The sequence below is a fragment of the Hipposideros armiger genome, unplaced genomic scaffold (genome assembly GCF_001890085.2).
Source record: "Hipposideros armiger isolate ML-2016 unplaced genomic scaffold, ASM189008v1 scaffold_38, whole genome shotgun sequence".
Lineage (NCBI taxonomy): Eukaryota > Metazoa > Chordata > Mammalia > Chiroptera > Hipposideridae > Hipposideros > Hipposideros armiger.
The window spans coordinates 165,674-182,333 of record NW_017731388.1 but is presented as its reverse complement, the minus strand read 5'-3'; the positions used below and the strand labels follow the sequence as shown (position 1 = coordinate 182,333).

The 16,660-nt window shown below is 40.3% G+C and overlaps 1 protein-coding gene across 9 annotated transcripts in view; it reads left to right on the top strand.

The window, feature by feature from the left end:
- The first annotated feature begins 309 nt into the window (after window positions 1-309).
- Window positions 310-16,660, top strand: part of FN1 (fibronectin 1) — a 67,484-nt gene continuing 51,133 nt past the window's right edge. For 6 of the 9 annotated variants that reach the window (XM_019638318.1, XM_019638315.1, XM_019638314.1 and 3 more), the window contains exons 1-12: window positions 310-741; window positions 1,717-1,845; window positions 2,703-2,840; window positions 4,200-4,331; window positions 5,297-5,434; window positions 7,833-7,991; window positions 10,196-10,387; window positions 11,169-11,348; window positions 11,975-12,151; window positions 13,222-13,374; window positions 14,653-14,781; window positions 16,208-16,351. In XM_019638318.1, coding sequence (XP_019493863.1) covers window positions 588-741; window positions 1,717-1,845; window positions 2,703-2,840; window positions 4,200-4,331; window positions 5,297-5,434; window positions 7,833-7,991; window positions 10,196-10,387; window positions 11,169-11,348; window positions 11,975-12,151; window positions 13,222-13,374; window positions 14,653-14,781; window positions 16,208-16,351 — 1,825 coding nt within the window. In that variant the 5' untranslated portion in view covers window positions 310-587. The remainder of the gene's footprint in view (window positions 742-1,716; window positions 1,846-2,702; window positions 2,841-4,199; window positions 4,332-5,296; window positions 5,435-7,832; window positions 7,992-10,195; window positions 10,388-11,168; window positions 11,349-11,974; window positions 12,152-13,221; window positions 13,375-14,652; window positions 14,782-16,207; window positions 16,352-16,660) is intronic. The other 3 variants (XM_019638320.1, XM_019638317.1, XM_019638316.1) reach the window with 1 other exon arrangement.

The following is a 16,660-nucleotide window of genomic DNA, read 5'->3' as shown; positions in this document are numbered from 1 at the left end:
CCTCCCTTTCCTCCCCGTCTACCCTTTTCCAGCCGCTTCCCATCCCTCCCCCTCAGCCCTAAAAAAGTTGGACGACCGCAAAGGAAACCAAAAAAAAAAAGTTCTCTAGCCCCAGTCCTGGCGGGCGATCAGCATCTCTTTTGTTCGCGGCGAACCCACAGTCCCCCTGACGTCACCCGGAGCCCCAGCCAATCGGCTCGCGGTCGGCGGCGGCGAGCGGAGGGTGGGGGGAGTCGGCCCGGTCCCTCCTCCCCGACGCCCTGGGCCTCGCGGGGGGCGGGAGGGGACCGTCCCATATAAACCCAAGCTGTCCCGGCTCGTCCGCCCGCGCCGGCTGCGCTGTATAGAGGGAGGAGAGGGAACCCCAGGCGCGAGCCGGGACGTGCAGCCACTACTTCTCTCTCGTCCTTTCCTTCCCCTGCGTCCCTCTAACCCTTCCCTCTCCCCACCCTCCGACCCCTACCTTCTTGGAGGCTTCGACCCCCAGGAGGCACTGAAAGGGACTCCTCCCGCAGGTTGCGAGGGGAACCAAACTTGGTGGCAACTTGCCTCCTGGTTGAGGGCGTCTTTCCCTGCACCGTCTCAAGATGCTCAGGGGCCCGGGGCCCGGGCTGCTGCTGCTGCTGCTGGCCGCCCTGTCCCTGGGGATCGCGGTGCCCTCCGCCGGAGCCTCGAGGAGCAAGAGGCAGGCTCAGCAAATCATTCAGCCCCAGTCCCCGCTGGCTGTCAGCCAAAGCAAGCGTGAGTATGGACCGCGGGGCTGAAACAGGCAGGGATGCGACCACAAAGCCAACCAAAGTTGTGGCTGAAGTTTTGCGCGCGCGCGCGCGCGTGTGTGGAGCGTGTGCACGCCGGAATGAGAGAAACCGGCTGTGGATACAAAAGGGTCTTAAGAGGTTTGAGCAGGCTGGTTCTGAGGGCCTAGGAAAAGATGATACCTTGGAGGATAGACAGGGGCTCTGCGATGTCCTGCTGTGCTCTTAGCAGCTCTCCTCAGTCCGGTCGTCCTCCTGTGAATTCATCAAAACTTATCTTGAAAGAGAAAAATAGTGTACGCTTTTAAATGTTCAGTTGGGCTGAGTATGGTCCGTCTTACTTTTCGTGGTACGAAGTAACTAGTTAAATATTTTCAAAATGGGGGTGGGAAGAAAGTCGTTCCATAGCTCTGTTTGTGGTTCCTGACTAACGTGGAAGAGGTGGTTTAGCTCAGATTGCCTTCAGGCCCGTCAGGACTCTTCTCCAAGAACACAGATCGGAATCCGTCTTACAGTTTTTCAGACACACCCTCTCCTTGCCTTGGCTAAAGGAAACTGCGGAAAGTTGTCCTCTTGACTTATTACCCAAGAAGGGCATTGAAGTTCCTTGCTCATTTTAAAATGTAATTCCCGTTATCTGCTCTTCAAAATGTTTCCACTGCTTTGATGTAGACCCCTGGCCAGATGGGAATGACATCATTGTATAACATTTAGCAAAGTTAAAAGAAAGAAAGAAAGAAATGATTACCTAAATATCTACGTGTACAAATTGTGGTTAACTCTCTAGCTCGTTTCTATTTCTGCATTTTAGTGGAATATTGCTTTTAATTCTCCAAGTGCTCTGACGATTAACTTATTTTTCTGTATTTGTTGCTTAGGCTCATCAATTTAGTTGTGCACGAAAATTCTATAATTTGGGAAAAGGGGCGATGTAATAACGTATCCCTTCAATTACTTACAGCTGGTTGTTTTGACAATGGGAATCACTATCAGATAAACCAACAATGGGAACGCACCTACCTGGGCAACACCTTGGTTTGTACCTGTTACGGAGGGAGCCGTGGCTTTAACTGCGAGAGTAAACCTGAAGGTAAGTGGTGGGGAGCCTGGTAGTTAGCATCTTGTAATAGATGGAAAAACAGTGCTTGTTAATTAAACCTAGCATTAGTAGTAAAAATACACCATGTTTCAATAGAATGATTTATCATTTCCTCTTTAAAATGTTTAATAACTGTTTTCTTCTTTAAAACAAAAGAGCAAATGTATTCCCAAGTCGTTCTTCCTTGTTTTACTCCCCCAAAGGTTTTGATGAGACAATGAAAGATTTTTGTGTGTTCTCCCTCCAAAAACGCTTGCTTATAAATTCATAATTAATTAGAAAGTAATTGCAAATCTTAAACTGTAAGATTATGGGTCAGAAAACACTTTGGGCACTGTATTGTAAAATGATTTTTTTTTCCACGAAACCACTTCAAAGTTCTCATTCCTTTATGACCATTAATAGGTTTCTTGTAAATTACAGCAATTCCTACAGAGAAGCACAGATGAGGCTAAAATGGAAACAGTAGGATTAACAAGTGACTGTGCTGGTGGAGGTGGGGGATTGTCAAATGGTTTGCTTTTTATGTGGACCTTAGTTTGACTTTCTGAGTCAGAGATATGAATCTGAAGCCCTTCTTTCTCACTCCTGGCTTTTTCTTAAGGACCTGAGAATCCTTTACAATAGAAGTTAATTTACAGAAAATTAGAGAGCTTGTCAATGTTCAAAAGCTGAGGCTTTATTGGAGTCCCAAGATAAAATCTAGGTCTCCCACTTCAGGTTTTGAAAACTTTCTGTTGTGCTGTGCTACTCCTAGAATGGAAAAGTGAGTTTTCCTTTGGATGAGTTAGTGGGCTAGTAAAGCTTTTACACTGTGAGGCTCACCTGGACTTGCCTTCTCCCTTCAGCCGAAGAGACTTGCTTTGACAAGTACACCGGGAACACCTATCGGGTGGGCGACACTTATGAGCGCCCTAAGGACTCCATGATCTGGGACTGTACCTGCATCGGGGCTGGGCGAAGGAGAATAAGCTGCACCATTGCAAGTAAGAAAGACACTCTGTAAAACGATGCTCAACTGTCATAAACATGCATTTCTCCATTGCTGTCACTGTCACTTTCTGTTATCCATGGTCGGATCTTCTTAAGTTGGGGATTTACCCCCAGGTGACCAGCTACTCTTATGTGCCCACCCAACTGGTTCCTGTGCTTCTGGAAGATGGCTCTGAGCACAGGGAGAATCAATGTTTGGTCAGTGTGGATTTAAGAATGTGTCTGCCTGTGTACACATAGGGTAGTCAAGGTGGATCTCCTGGGCTCCATTCTAGTAAGACACGCGTACGTGCTTAGAGACATCTTCAAGCCAGATAGGTCATGTGATTCTCTGCAGTGACTGGGAAGATGGTCATGAAGAGTCAGTTAGCCATTGTGCGGACGGTCTGCTCCTCTTGGTTGCAATGCGGACACCTCTTGCATCCCACAGAAACAGTCTGGTTTCTTTCTGACCAATAGTTTATACCCAGGAAGAGGATCTCTCTATTCCCATGGATAATATGGAATGATTAGTCTAATAATGTTTCCAGAGTACTTTGGGGACTGGATTGATTCATCAATTCTAGTTTAGCTCAGGCACTCTTTCCAGTATGATTCACTGTGTTACCAATAGATTCTATTAACATAGCATTTATTATTTTTTTTAGTCCATCCTTTACGTATAAATCACTTTAAAGGCTTCTGTCCAAAAGAACAAGTCAGTCCCTTGTGAATAAGCCCAGTCTGCTTTCCCCATACTTGATGCCAGGGTTTATTCACGTTTATTGGCAAATCTTAAAGAGTCAGTGGTCCACAGGATTTACAATCTAGTGGACAGTTTAGCCTTTGGATGTGCCATTGTGTTTAACAGCCTAGAAAAGTGCCCAGATTTCCACACGTGATATGTGTACCTCTATTGCTTTCTGCCAAAATGACGTTTCTAACCTAGAATAAAATACAGACTCTCCACACTCTTGAAAGCTGAACTACTATATGCGATATGGCTTTTTCACTGAATGAGTCTCAGGCTTAACCTGCTGTGTACGTGTGGAGGCTGTGCCTACCAGCCTTACTTTTCTGCTTTAGGGCCCAATTTCCTGTAATCCCTCTGGGGAACCAGGATTTATGATCTTTGTCTTTGCCATTCAATTTTCCCTGTGGTTTCCCATTGTGCTTAAACAAAACATTTAATTGAATGACCTGAAGTGACCAGAACTGGTATATTTTCCCCCTGTCTCTGATGGGAAAGCTGTTTTCTGTGTCTTTACTTTGGCTAACCTAAGTACCTACTCTGGGTGGAACATGAGACTTATTCTTTTTAAAATATATTTCCTGTCCCACTCGCTCTAACATTTGCTTTTTATCTTGAACAGACCGCTGCCACGAAGGGGGTCAGTCCTACAAGATCGGTGACACATGGAGGAGACCGCATGAGACCGGTGGTTACATGTTAGAGTGTGTGTGTCTTGGTAATGGGAAAGGAGAATGGACCTGCAAGCCCATAGGTGGGTGACTCTTAGGGACGAATAAGGGGCGGGAAAGCAGTCAGAAGGTGGGACTGAACCAAAATCTGCATGGACAAGAGATCTGAATTCCAATTCAAAAAATAATGAAATGGAAATCTTATTTTAAATAATGATATGTTTTATAATCCATTGTCTTAAGGACTCAGATCAAAAATTACTCACCTTGTATAGAAGTCTTAATTTTCTTTCAAAAGCACAAGACAAGAGTTGAAAGATTTAGGAAGAAGTAATTTCTTTTGTCTGATATCTGATCTCGGATTTTTCCTTAGTCAAGATAGAAGTTATTTAAAAGAAAAAAAAGGATACTTTTGACATTTTTTATTGGCACACACTGGACTGAAACACAAAATTGTGTGTGCTCTTTCAACCCTTAGTAAGTTTTTGTCAAAATAAAAATTGTTGAATTTCATTTGGTCTCAGTCCTCAGTTGAACTCTATAGATAGAAATCTAAAAATTTCTGGTTATTAATTTACTCTATTGTTCTCCAATTGTGAGACTTTTGTTTTGCTTTGTGTTGTATTTGTTTTTACAGAAATCCAATTTTTAAATGCTTTCTTGTCATTTTTTCTTAGGCATTCATAATTGGTCATTCATAATTAGATTGGAATTTTGCATATTTAGTCTCCCACAGACTGGGTACACACATAGATCCTTTTCACTTAACATACTGGTGTGAAGAAGAATGGTGCTAGCTGAAAATACACAGCCCGTGTACCGATTAGGGGAACAGAATTTCTGCCTGCCAATTCGACTTGAGCTTCCTTTCGCTTTGGTTACTTACAATGTGCTTAGTTACAGGGCATGCCTTTTTTTTTTTAACAGAGTACCACTTAAAAAAATGTGGCTGGAGTTTTGCTTACACAATACACTTTAAATTACAGGAAGACTGCACAATTCAAAATAACCCGTTTTCCCCTTTTTATTCCTCTACATTTTCCTATAGCTGAGAAATGTTTTGATCACGCTGCGGGGACTTCTTACGTTGTTGGGGAAACCTGGGAAAAGCCCTATCAAGGCTGGATGATGGTGGACTGTACTTGTCTGGGAGAAGGCAGTGGACGCATCACCTGTACCTCTAGAAGTATGTTTTAGGTCTTTATGTTAAGATGAGTCCAGGTATTATTTTCTGAATTCCTAAGTGTGATGTGATGTCACTTAGAACACACCCAATACACCAACGCACTTTGGTAACTTTTGGATGTCAAGAAAAATTCCATAACCAAATTGTTCTGCTTCTTCAAAGAAGACTAAATTAAGACAAAATGAAACAAAACAAAACTTTAGTTCAATAAGGACTTAGGTCATCAGCTACTAAGAAAAAAAAACCTTAATATTCACTGAAATGCCAACTGGGCTATGGACATGAAGATTAGTTGCAAATGTTTAATCTAAATTATCACTGAGATATTTTTGCAAGTATTAAGAGCAAAGAAATCATTCAAATAACATGCAAATGAATCTTTGGGCATGTGGGTACTACTGATATAAAATGGAGGAAAGCTCTAAAGTATTAGGTTTCCTTTCATGTTTCAAATGTAAATAAGATATGTACATAAGCAACATTGATGAAAATAAAAAGTAATTATCCCGTTGGTTAAAATTGTGTGTCTATTCTGGGGTTAAGGAGAACGTCTTTACCCAAAGCTCCTAAATAGACTTATCAGTCCTGTAAAGAAGCTGACCTCTGACAGCTCTGGTATTTCTTCTAAGATTACCCTGAAGCCTTCCTTACTTGTCGCCTTAGGGGTTCAAGACTTCTTTTTTTGAAGCTTCAAACTAATAGCAACTGTAGAGTTTGTCGAAGCAAGCTAGCTATTAAATATTGGTGTTACAGATACATTTAAAATCCAATCTAAATATTTGCTGCTTAAAATATTTAACAATTTAAAAACGTTCATCATCCAAATTTGAATTCTTTGCTAACAAAAAAAATAAATCTCTCATGGAAAGTGATAACAATTCCGACCAAATCTTAACCAGAAACTAGCTGGTTCATTAGATCTTTTGCATTTAAAATGTTATGATGATGATCAGACTTTCATGACCTTGGTAGTAATGTTTTAGTTTAAGACAAATTAGATGTCTGATTCAGGTTCTTATTATTTAAAACTTTTCTAGGGGCAGGCAGTTAGCTCATTTGGTTAGAGCGCAGTGCTCATAACACCAAGGTTGCCCGTTCAATCCCCACGCCCTCCACAACTAGATTGAAACAATTACTTGACTTGGAGCTGATGCGTCCTGGAAAGACACACTGTTCCCCAATTAAAAAAAAAAAAAGTTAAAAAACAAACAAACAAAAAGCTCTTCTAAGAGCAAGTTGGGAAAAGTTTCTGAAAGAAAAGTCATTAATTTTATAAAATTTTGTTAAGTCCCTACTTTGTACAGGATGGTATAGGGATGAAAAAGTGAATTGGACATCAGCCCAGTCTTCAAAGAGTACTTAGTGAGTAGGTCAGGGTGATGAGAAAGGATTATATATTCATCTTCTACAAAGCTCAATATTAAGGGCTTTGAAACAAATACTGAAAATAGTGCTATGGAGATTCAAAGGAAGACAATACTTTTAGTTGGGGATTTGGAAAAAGCTATAGCCAGCCATGATCTCTTCACTCAGACTTCTATTCTGGTAGAAGGTCAATGTGGGTGTGTATGCATGTAAATTTATATCAGCTGTCTAATTATCTTTTTCTTACCCAATGCAGCGATTTTCTGATTCAGAATTCAAATCTGCCACACTCACATTGTAGCATATGGGCAAAGTTGTATTATAATTGAAACAATCTATTTGCTAGATAATTGAGCACACAGACTATTGGTAATTGAGTTATAAGTTATAATTTCAATTTAATATCCTACTTTTCCTTTGGAGAGTTAACACTGAGCAACTCAAAAGAGGCCGTTTTTGTTAGTGATTTTAAACAGGTGCGTGTAGGGGGACGAAGAGGCCATATTAGTCAAAGAAGTTGGTAATCCCCTGCATTTTGCACATAACTAAGGAAGAAAGGATGCTGCTACTTTTTTTTACAGCTTCTTTAGGGTTGACATTTTGACACCTACCTGCCTCCTTATTGTTTCTATTTCTCTATAGAAATCCCTCTATTGAAAGGCAGGTCATATACAGTAATTACTGGGAGAGCCTGAGAAGGAAAGAGACGGGAGATAGAAAGCCAGAGAATGGATTTGGTCAAAGAAACAATGTGAAAACTATTAAAAAAAAATAAAATGAATGAAAGAGGATAGAAAAGAACTTTGCCAACCAGAGGGGTGGCACTGGACTGAATCATACAGCTTTCTTTCCACTGTAGCAAATGGAATCCCATCTTTTGGAAGTTTACCGTGTGTGGCACCACCAGCTGAATATAAACATATTACCAAAAAATAGCTTGCCAGGCTTTACTATATTCTTTCTTTAGGTTGGAATCGAGCATTTGACAAACTTGACCTGGTTTACGTATTTAAATGTTGCCTTTCTAACACAGACAGATGCAACGATCAAGACACGAGGACATCCTATAGAATCGGAGATACCTGGAGCAAGAAGGATAATCGCGGGAACCTGCTCCAGTGCCTCTGCACGGGCAACGGCAGAGGGGAGTGGAAGTGTGAAAGGCACACATCTCTGCAGACCACATCCACCGGTGAGGCGCAGAAGGGGCGGGCCGGAAACAGGACAGTTTCCAAAAATATTTCTGCAACTCCATCTTTCCCTTGAACATGCCGTTTACGGATGATTTGCAATGCTTTGGCTAGTAAGCTGAGTTCCTTTACAGATTGTTAGTTGTTAAAACTTGACGTAATGTGAAGTTTTAACTTTATATAAAAATGAAACAGAAATGGATCTTAGGGGAAAAAAATAGTTTTAGCCCCAAGAGGTCAAATTGATGTTTTAAAAAAATGCTAATATCATAAAGCCTATATAATTCATATATAGCTAGATCTAGCTATATGTATGTATGTAGCTACATACATATATATGTATATGCATTTTAAATGTCTAAAGTGCATTTTAATGGAAATGAGAGAGTTATGATGAGTTATGTGACTACTTGATGCTTCTTCTAGAAAAGAAGGAAAAAGTACATTTGTTCTTTTTTCTAAATGGAATAGGTTTCTTTGTCCTGATATTCAGCTCTTTTTGTAGAAAACAATCCTTTAGGTATAGTTTTCATGCTCTAGCAAACTTTGTTGCATTCTGTAAAATAATGCAAAATCATTTTCTTCATGTATTGGCATTCACAATTAGAGAAACTGATTGGGAGCCTAGAGATGGGAATGAATGGCACAGTATCCGTTCTTTTAAAAAGAAGTTTTAATTATTTCTGGTATAAGAAAAAGATCTTCATATTGTAGCCTGTTTGGTCAGAATCAGAAGAAAGAAATGTGGCAATCAAAGGAAGGGTGTGCACTTCTCCTGTTATTATTCTTAATATGTTTTGATTAAGTTTTCACTACACAACATAGCATTGCTGCTTAGCCTCTTAGCAATCAGTCATTTAGCTAAAAATATTAATTACTTGCTTGGATTTTTCTCCTCTTGATGGGTTTTCATCTTGCTCTGAGCACTTACAAAGGTGAGCAAGATTAGATTTCAGAATATCTTTGAGCTATTTGATTATTATCGGTAAAATTACTGCTAACCCAAAAAAGAAACAATTACAAATGTCAATCTACTGAAATAGTTTAATTTAAACAGATGGTCAACGTTAAATGGGGTAAGAATTAAATAAATGTTACCTATTTTATTACTATTACTAATATTATACTGAAAAGTTTCTTTATTCAAAAAAGTCTGAAAACCACTGGGTTAAACAAAATAGAATCTACTTTTACAGGATCTTTATATTCATTTGCATTCTGACTCTCCCAGATGAGGTGTATGAATACAGATGCCTTATTTCCCCAGTATGTGTGATCTGGGGAACCATTGTCTGTGAAGTATCTTTGGGTTTTAGTGTCCAGCATCACTTAGGGAGATGCTGAATTCAGTCTGCCAGTCATTCTAGCATCAGTTCTGACTCTGCCCTGCTGTGGGCCTGGCCTTCAGGAGCACAGATTTCCAAAAGTTTGAAAAAAGATTGACACCGTCTGTTGTCTTACCTTGAAAGGAAAGGTGTTTTAAGAGGGTTCACTGGTTTTAGAAAAAAAACACAACAGATTCACAAATAATCCTGAGAACAAACAAAATGTAGAAGGAGCGGCAGCTTTTAGAGAACCCAGTATGGCTGCCCAGGGCACCCTCTGATGAGCCCCGAGTTACACAGATGGCAAGAGGCCTGCTGCCGAGTGGCAGGGACTTCTCAAAACAAGGTCAAGAAGAGAAATGCCCAGGTATCTTGGGCTTATGGAAGCCGCTAAGAGAGGAAATATGAGGTGGACCATTCCAGGTGAAGAGAAAACCGTGATGTTAACACAGGGTACATAAGGGAAGGATGAGTAGCTCGTTGAGACAAGGCATAGAGCAAGGAAGGAAGTGGTCAGAAGTGAGCTGGAAAGAAGGTAGGTGTGAAGGATTGTGAAGGCATGGACCATGAGCTTTCTGGAGCAAGGAGTTGTTCAAGGTATTTGCTCTACTGAGCGGAGAAATAATTTCTGTGATTTAAAAATATAACCCCAGTAGCTCCAGATGAGTTGGAAGATGGAGGCTATTTGGTAGGCTTTGTGGATGATTTTGTAGGCTGAATGCAAAAACTAATGCGGAATGGGAGGGACATTTCTTTCCAGCTCCAGGTAAGTAACTATATGGATTTTAGAATGATCTGTATGGGAACCTAAAGCTCCTGACTTCAGGAAATAATAATTTTCTCTTGTCTTACTTTGTGACTTTCCTTTCTCATGCCCTTAGGATCTGGCACCATCTCAGATGTCCGAGCGGCCGTTTACCAGCCGCAGCCTCACCCCCAGCCTGCTCCATACGGTCACTGTGTCACAGACAGTGGTGTGATTTACTTGGTGGGGATGCAATGGCTGAAGACACAAGGAAATAAGCAGATGCTTTGCACTTGCCTGGGCAACGGAGTCAGCTGCCAAGAGACAGGTCTGCATTATCTTTTCAAAAAATAGTACTGATAACTTTTTTTCAAATTAGGTTTTGAAAGTCAGTGCATTCATTTACCCCCACAAATGTGAAATGATAAAACAAAGAGGAAAACCTTATACTCTTTCCACTTGTGATAACAGCCAGGATTGACACTTGATATATATTTTCTTTCAATCTTTTTAATCTGTCTTATTTTCTTTTCCGTAGTGAAGATGAAATGGCTCTGTATTGTCTCTATTTGTCTAAAATGTTGTGATAAGAGCATTGCTTTTTGAATAACTATAATCATCCATATTTTATACTCCAAATGTCAAACTTCTGGAGCTTTGTGGTGTAAACTTCCTTCAACACCCTAATGCCTCCTTATTGGCTATAAAGGCAGTAGTTAGTAACTATAGCAGTAATAATTGGTGCATTTGACTTTTCCCCTGGAGTAACTTCACGTATTAATTCTTATGCCACCAACTGATTCATGCATATTCCTCCTGTACCCTTTGAGCAGCATCCTTTATTAACTTGCATGAATATAGCATTAGAAATGGGGAAACTGAGGCATGGTAGCAGAGATTGTAACAAAGGACGTCGGCAGAGGAAACAGGTCTTGCTCTAGCCACAGAAAACATGGCTTCCTATGTAATGCATTTTAATGGAAATTAACGAGATGATCATCTATATTTGCAGCACAAACTCAGTCTCTCATTTAAGGTATCAATAAACAGCTACCGGTGGCAGATACACGCAGCTCTATTTACAGAGACCCTCTTGGTTATGCTTGCAGCTGTAACGCAAACTTATGGTGGCAATTCAAATGGGGAGCCGTGTGTCTTACCATTCACCTACAACGGCAGGACTTTCTACTCCTGCACCACAGAAGGGCGACAGGATGGACACCTCTGGTGCAGCACAACTTCCAATTATCAGCAAGACCAGAAATATTCTTTCTGTACAGACCATACTGGTGAGTACCCCCAGGGGGAAACACAGCAGTGAGAAAGAACTGTTTCTCATGCCTTGTTTTTCTTAGCCAAGCAGTCTAGCCATTAATCTTGAGGCTGCACAAGAAATACCGCTTTTCTTCAGTCTAGACCCCAGAGACAGAGAGCTAACTCTGGAGTTAGAGATCCTTCCACGGTCCCCAGTACCTTTGGGAAATGACACCAAGGGAAAAGCCCTCCAGTTCATTTATTTCTGACACATGGATATTGTGGTGTAACTAAATATACTCATATATGGAAACCAGTATGCAATCTCACGGGGCTGAAGAATACATAGGATGGATGCCTGAGTGGTTTTGCTTCTCCTCTGGTTAAAAAACGATGTTTTATTCAATGTGACCATTTAATTTGGGTGGGGGGAAGTGGCTGGGAAAAATGAGAGTGAAAATTAGATTTACATCTATTTTGAAGGTAAAGGTGAATATGCTAAGGAAGCTTAGAACTATATTATCAGACATCTTTTATCCTGAGATAGACCCTGTAAATTAGCTGCAGAAACCAGGCTATCTCAGAACATTTCTGCAGTCATTCCCCGCTGTCCAATGGAAAGCTCGGTTGTCATCTTTTTCCTTCTATCTGTTGTGGGCAGTTTTGGTACAAACTCGAGGTGGAAATTCCAATGGTGCCTTGTGCCACTTCCCCTTCCTGTACAACAACCACAACTACACTGACTGCACTTCTGAGGGCAGGAGAGACAACATGAAATGGTGTGGCACCACACAGAACTATGACGCTGACCAGAAGTTTGGATTCTGCCCCATGGCTGGTAAGAGGAAGCCCTTGTGGACAACCATTTATGAAGTGAGACAGAAGAGTGTCCACTTTATCCTGCTTTACCCATTAAGACTAAATTCTGAGATAGCAAAAAACTTCATGTGATATATAGATATGAATGACGTAATTATTTATATGATTTTAAAATTCCATCAATATGATTTAATGTCCAAAAATATATAAATACCATAAATACTACTTTTTAAGATGTCTGCACATTTACCTTTTGCACAGGTTTGTCTTTTGTAAAGGGCACACCATTGAGTAGCTTAAAACACTTCAAAGGTAACTGACTGTGATAGTCACAGACCTACAGTATTTACACATGATTTTGGTTTAGCTGGCATAAGCGCTATCACTTATTAAATACCAAAATGACCAAAACTCTGGTTTTTGACAAGTAAGGGGTCTTTTTGTAAGAGCGGTTGGGGTGTGGGGGGGTCTAGTTTATATGAATGGAGAAAAGGGTACTGATACCTTTTGTTTGTTTTCAAATTTCAAGAACCTCGTAGATTACATTTGATTTTCCAGTTGTAGAACCAAGAAAACCTGTGTGCTGTGCATTGTCAAGTAGGACTATGAGACAATGAAACATAAGAAGAAAACTACTTACACTTCCTTTTATTTCTCTCATTTCAACAAAAGAGAATTTTGGATTTAAAAGGGAAACACACTTTAGTTTACACTTCTACCCGTAAACATAGCTTCCCTTTGAGCTAGAATAAACTAGAACTACAAAAAGTTATGGGGCAGTATTCACATCCAAGGTTCTAGAACAATGCAAACCCTTTGCGTGAATGTGTAGGTATCCTCATGGTTTAACATCCCCTAACTCTTCCTGTGATTATTCCCTACGACATATCTCACCTTTGGACTGTGTTTTCCTCTCCGGTTCTCAAAACTTGACACATCCAGAAGAGCACTGAAATTTCTTTGAGGCACACAAGACTTCTTTCCAAGTGAGAGTTCTTAGGATAATTAAAGTGGACTGAGGATGTTGCATACCTTTCTAGACCTGATGATCCTTTGTCAAGTGTACATTTCTCCTCCATTTCCAAACAGCCCATGAAGAAATCTGTACAACCAATGAAGGGGTCATGTATCGCATTGGAGATCAGTGGGATAAACAGCATGACATGGGCCACATGATGAGGTGCACATGTGTGGGGAATGGTCGTGGTGAATGGACCTGTGTCGCCTACTCCCAGCTCCGAGGTATGCTTGCTTATTCATGAAAATATTTGAGAGGACAAAGGGTCAGGGAGGCAGACATTTATGTGAAAACTTGTACTTTACCAAAAGCGGGAGAAGAAATATGCAATGCTACTCCATCATTCTTACTGTGTTGGATAAGTTTCACATTTTAAACAGCCAGTTAAGAAAAGCTGGCACAACAATTCTAAGATTCTGAAACATTTCCAGGGTGTAAGTACTTAGGCTGAGCCAAAAAGTTGACTTCAAAGGCTAGAACACCATCATTTGATCCTTTTAGCATTTAGTTATGCCAGTGGATTCATGTCTAGCAAAGATTGGGTAATTTCTGTAAAGAAAAGTGACTTTGCTATTCTAAAATCAGATCCTTGTGATCCAAATTTAAGGAGACAAACACCTAGAGAGACTAATTTACTTTCAGATCATTTTTTCTCTTTGGGACTCAGGTATATAATATAGGGATATTGATTTATTAGAACTATTTGAGTGTTTCTATTTCTTCGATGTGAAAAGTAAGATTTAGGTAGAACTATGAATATATAGTCCATGTAGCTGGCATGTTGACATTGGCCTGAACTTGTTCTCCTTTTGTAGAGAACGTTTTTGTGTGTTCAATGAGTAATCCAGGAGTAATAATAATTACATATGATGTTGCAGAGCTGAAAGGAACCCTATGAAGGCACACAGACCAACTCCTCATTTTGCAGATGAAGGAGTTGAGACCCAAAGAGAGAAAGTAATTTTCTCAAGAGCTCTCAGAGAGTTAAGAACAAAGTTGGCATAATTTTGTTAACTTTACAAATGCCATAGATTTCATTTTAGTTCCCAAATCAAATATCTCCCCACCCCCACCATTTCAGAGATCCGATCATCACGCCATGCTGGGTGCTATATAAGTATATTTAATCTACCACCAATTTTTCATAATAAGCAGAGATCGAAAAGGCATTATCAACTAAGCAAGAACTTTTCCAAAAATAAGACATGTATTTGTTCAAAAATTGGCTTTCCTCAAGAAGGTATATATTACTACATTCTTTAGAGGTATATATTTTGACCTCTGTCATTTGCAAGTTGCTGAGAGAGAGAATTCTTTTGTATGCAAAAGTTGTATTACTGACTAAGCTTTGAAAAAATGTTTATTCTATGCCAGCAGAAAAGTTTTCATGGGAGGTGTTGAGAATTTAGTGGAAGGAACTGTGTACTTTGAAAAGCGTAGCTTTTTAAAATTTCACCAGTGAAACTTAAAAAAAGTTCTCCACTCCACTGTTTCTTATATAGATCAATGCATTGTCGACGACATTACTTACAATGTGAACGACACATTTCACAAACGTCACGAAGAGGGGCACATGCTGAATTGTACCTGCTTCGGTCAGGGCCGGGGCAGATGGAAGTGCGATCCCATTGGTAAGCAGCCTTGTCTCTAGATGGATGTGGCCATGGAGAATAGTGAGAAAATTTCAAATAAGGAGAGCTATTTGACATTACATGATTGAAGTTGGATCCAGACTTTGATCAGTGGCTTTCAAAGAGCTTTGCAAAGTCTTCCTTTTCATCATGGACCAATATATAATCTCGATACTGGTCGTCATCTATTTTTGCTGAATTTGGTGACAAAGGCAGATTTATTTTCATGAAATGAAATTCATGAAACTTTCCTTTGCTGACTGTGCAATAACATGGGCACATAATTTTGCCAGTAAATACCTCCTTCCAAATACTTTATTTTTCTTGGCTGCCCTTTATAATAGATCTAAGCAAACAGTGAAGGTTAAGTCTCACAAGGACTGTGTTGCCAGCTTTATGGTAATCCATTAATATCCCTTTACTAAAAGAGACAGGTTGCTCACTAAGAAAGCAAACTGATCAGATGAGTTTGTTTGACCTGAGATTGCCAAAGCTGAGGGGAAAAAGCCTGAGAGGTTTTCTTAGAAACTGCTCAGCAAATATTCAGTTAAGACCTAGTTCATTTATTGACATGTAAAATAAAGCCCTCCAATTTTTGAAGACGTGTATGAAGTGATATTTTATCCTTGCTCTTCAAACGGTAAATCGGTTGCATTAATATGCATAAAACACATTATCTAATTTATTTTTCTCAAATTAATATTCAGAAGGTCAACATACATTGAAATCTAAATGTTAAAATTTTTATGTAGGAGTATTATTCTTTTAGAAAACTAAATATTCTTCCCAATGGGTCCTTTTTTTCTTTTTTAACTGCTAATTGTCCTGTAAGGTAAAAGATATGAGCAAATTATTTTTTAACCATGTATATTTGTAAGGGCAGTTGCAGGTTTCTATTAATAATGAAATGTTCTATCACACGGAAATTAAATGTGTAGCTTTAAGTCTTTTTTTTTTTTTTTAAGATTTTTATTGGGGAATTGGGGGTATGGGAACAATGCTGGGGAATTGGGGGAAGGGGAACAGACAAGTTGCTGTCCTTTTGTTCTTCAGTCTAGTTGTGGAGGACGTTGCTTCACTGGCCCAAGTTGGCACCATCATTGCTCTCTTCCCGGGTGGGGCAGATCAGTCGCCGGCTTCTGGACAGCCGCTCACGCTGGTTGCTGGTTGCTGGCTACACACGGTAGCCCATGGCAACACACTGCCACAGGGGCTGCAGCCTATGACGTTGCCCGTGACTCAGGGGCAGCCCAGCTCCAGGTTGAGCTGTTGCTCAGCATCTTAGCTGTAGAGGGCAGTGTCACTGGCCCTCATATGTGGGATCCGAACCGGGGCCCTCTGGCGTCCCAAGCCAGTTCTCAACCATCGCGCCACTCGGCCGGCCCGTGTAGCTTTAAGTCTTATCTTTTACTTATATCTATTTTAGACCAATGCCAGGATTCAGAAACCCGAACATTTTACCAAATTGGAGACTCATGGGAAAAGTATGTGCATGGTGTCAGGTACCAGTGCTACTGCTATGGCCGTGGCATTGGAGAGTGGCATTGCCAGCCTTTACAAGCCTATCCAGGTGAGTCACTCCGTTACTACAGATTGAGAACTGTAGTCTGGGTTATAAAGCAGGACAGCATCAGTGTTATTAATACTCTGATGCCTACCTTGGACTCCCTTTACTTTCCCATCCTTTTCTTACATCACTGTCTAATAATCAATCAAATTTTTGACTAAAATGATTTTCCTTTACCCCCCATCAAGTAAAAGATGTGAAAGACTGTGAAAACATGCCTGTATGTAACTGGTTTCTTAACACTGTAGAACACCCCATTAGGTTAAAAAACTCTGGCTAATCTTATCTCACAGCCATACATGGAAATAGAAA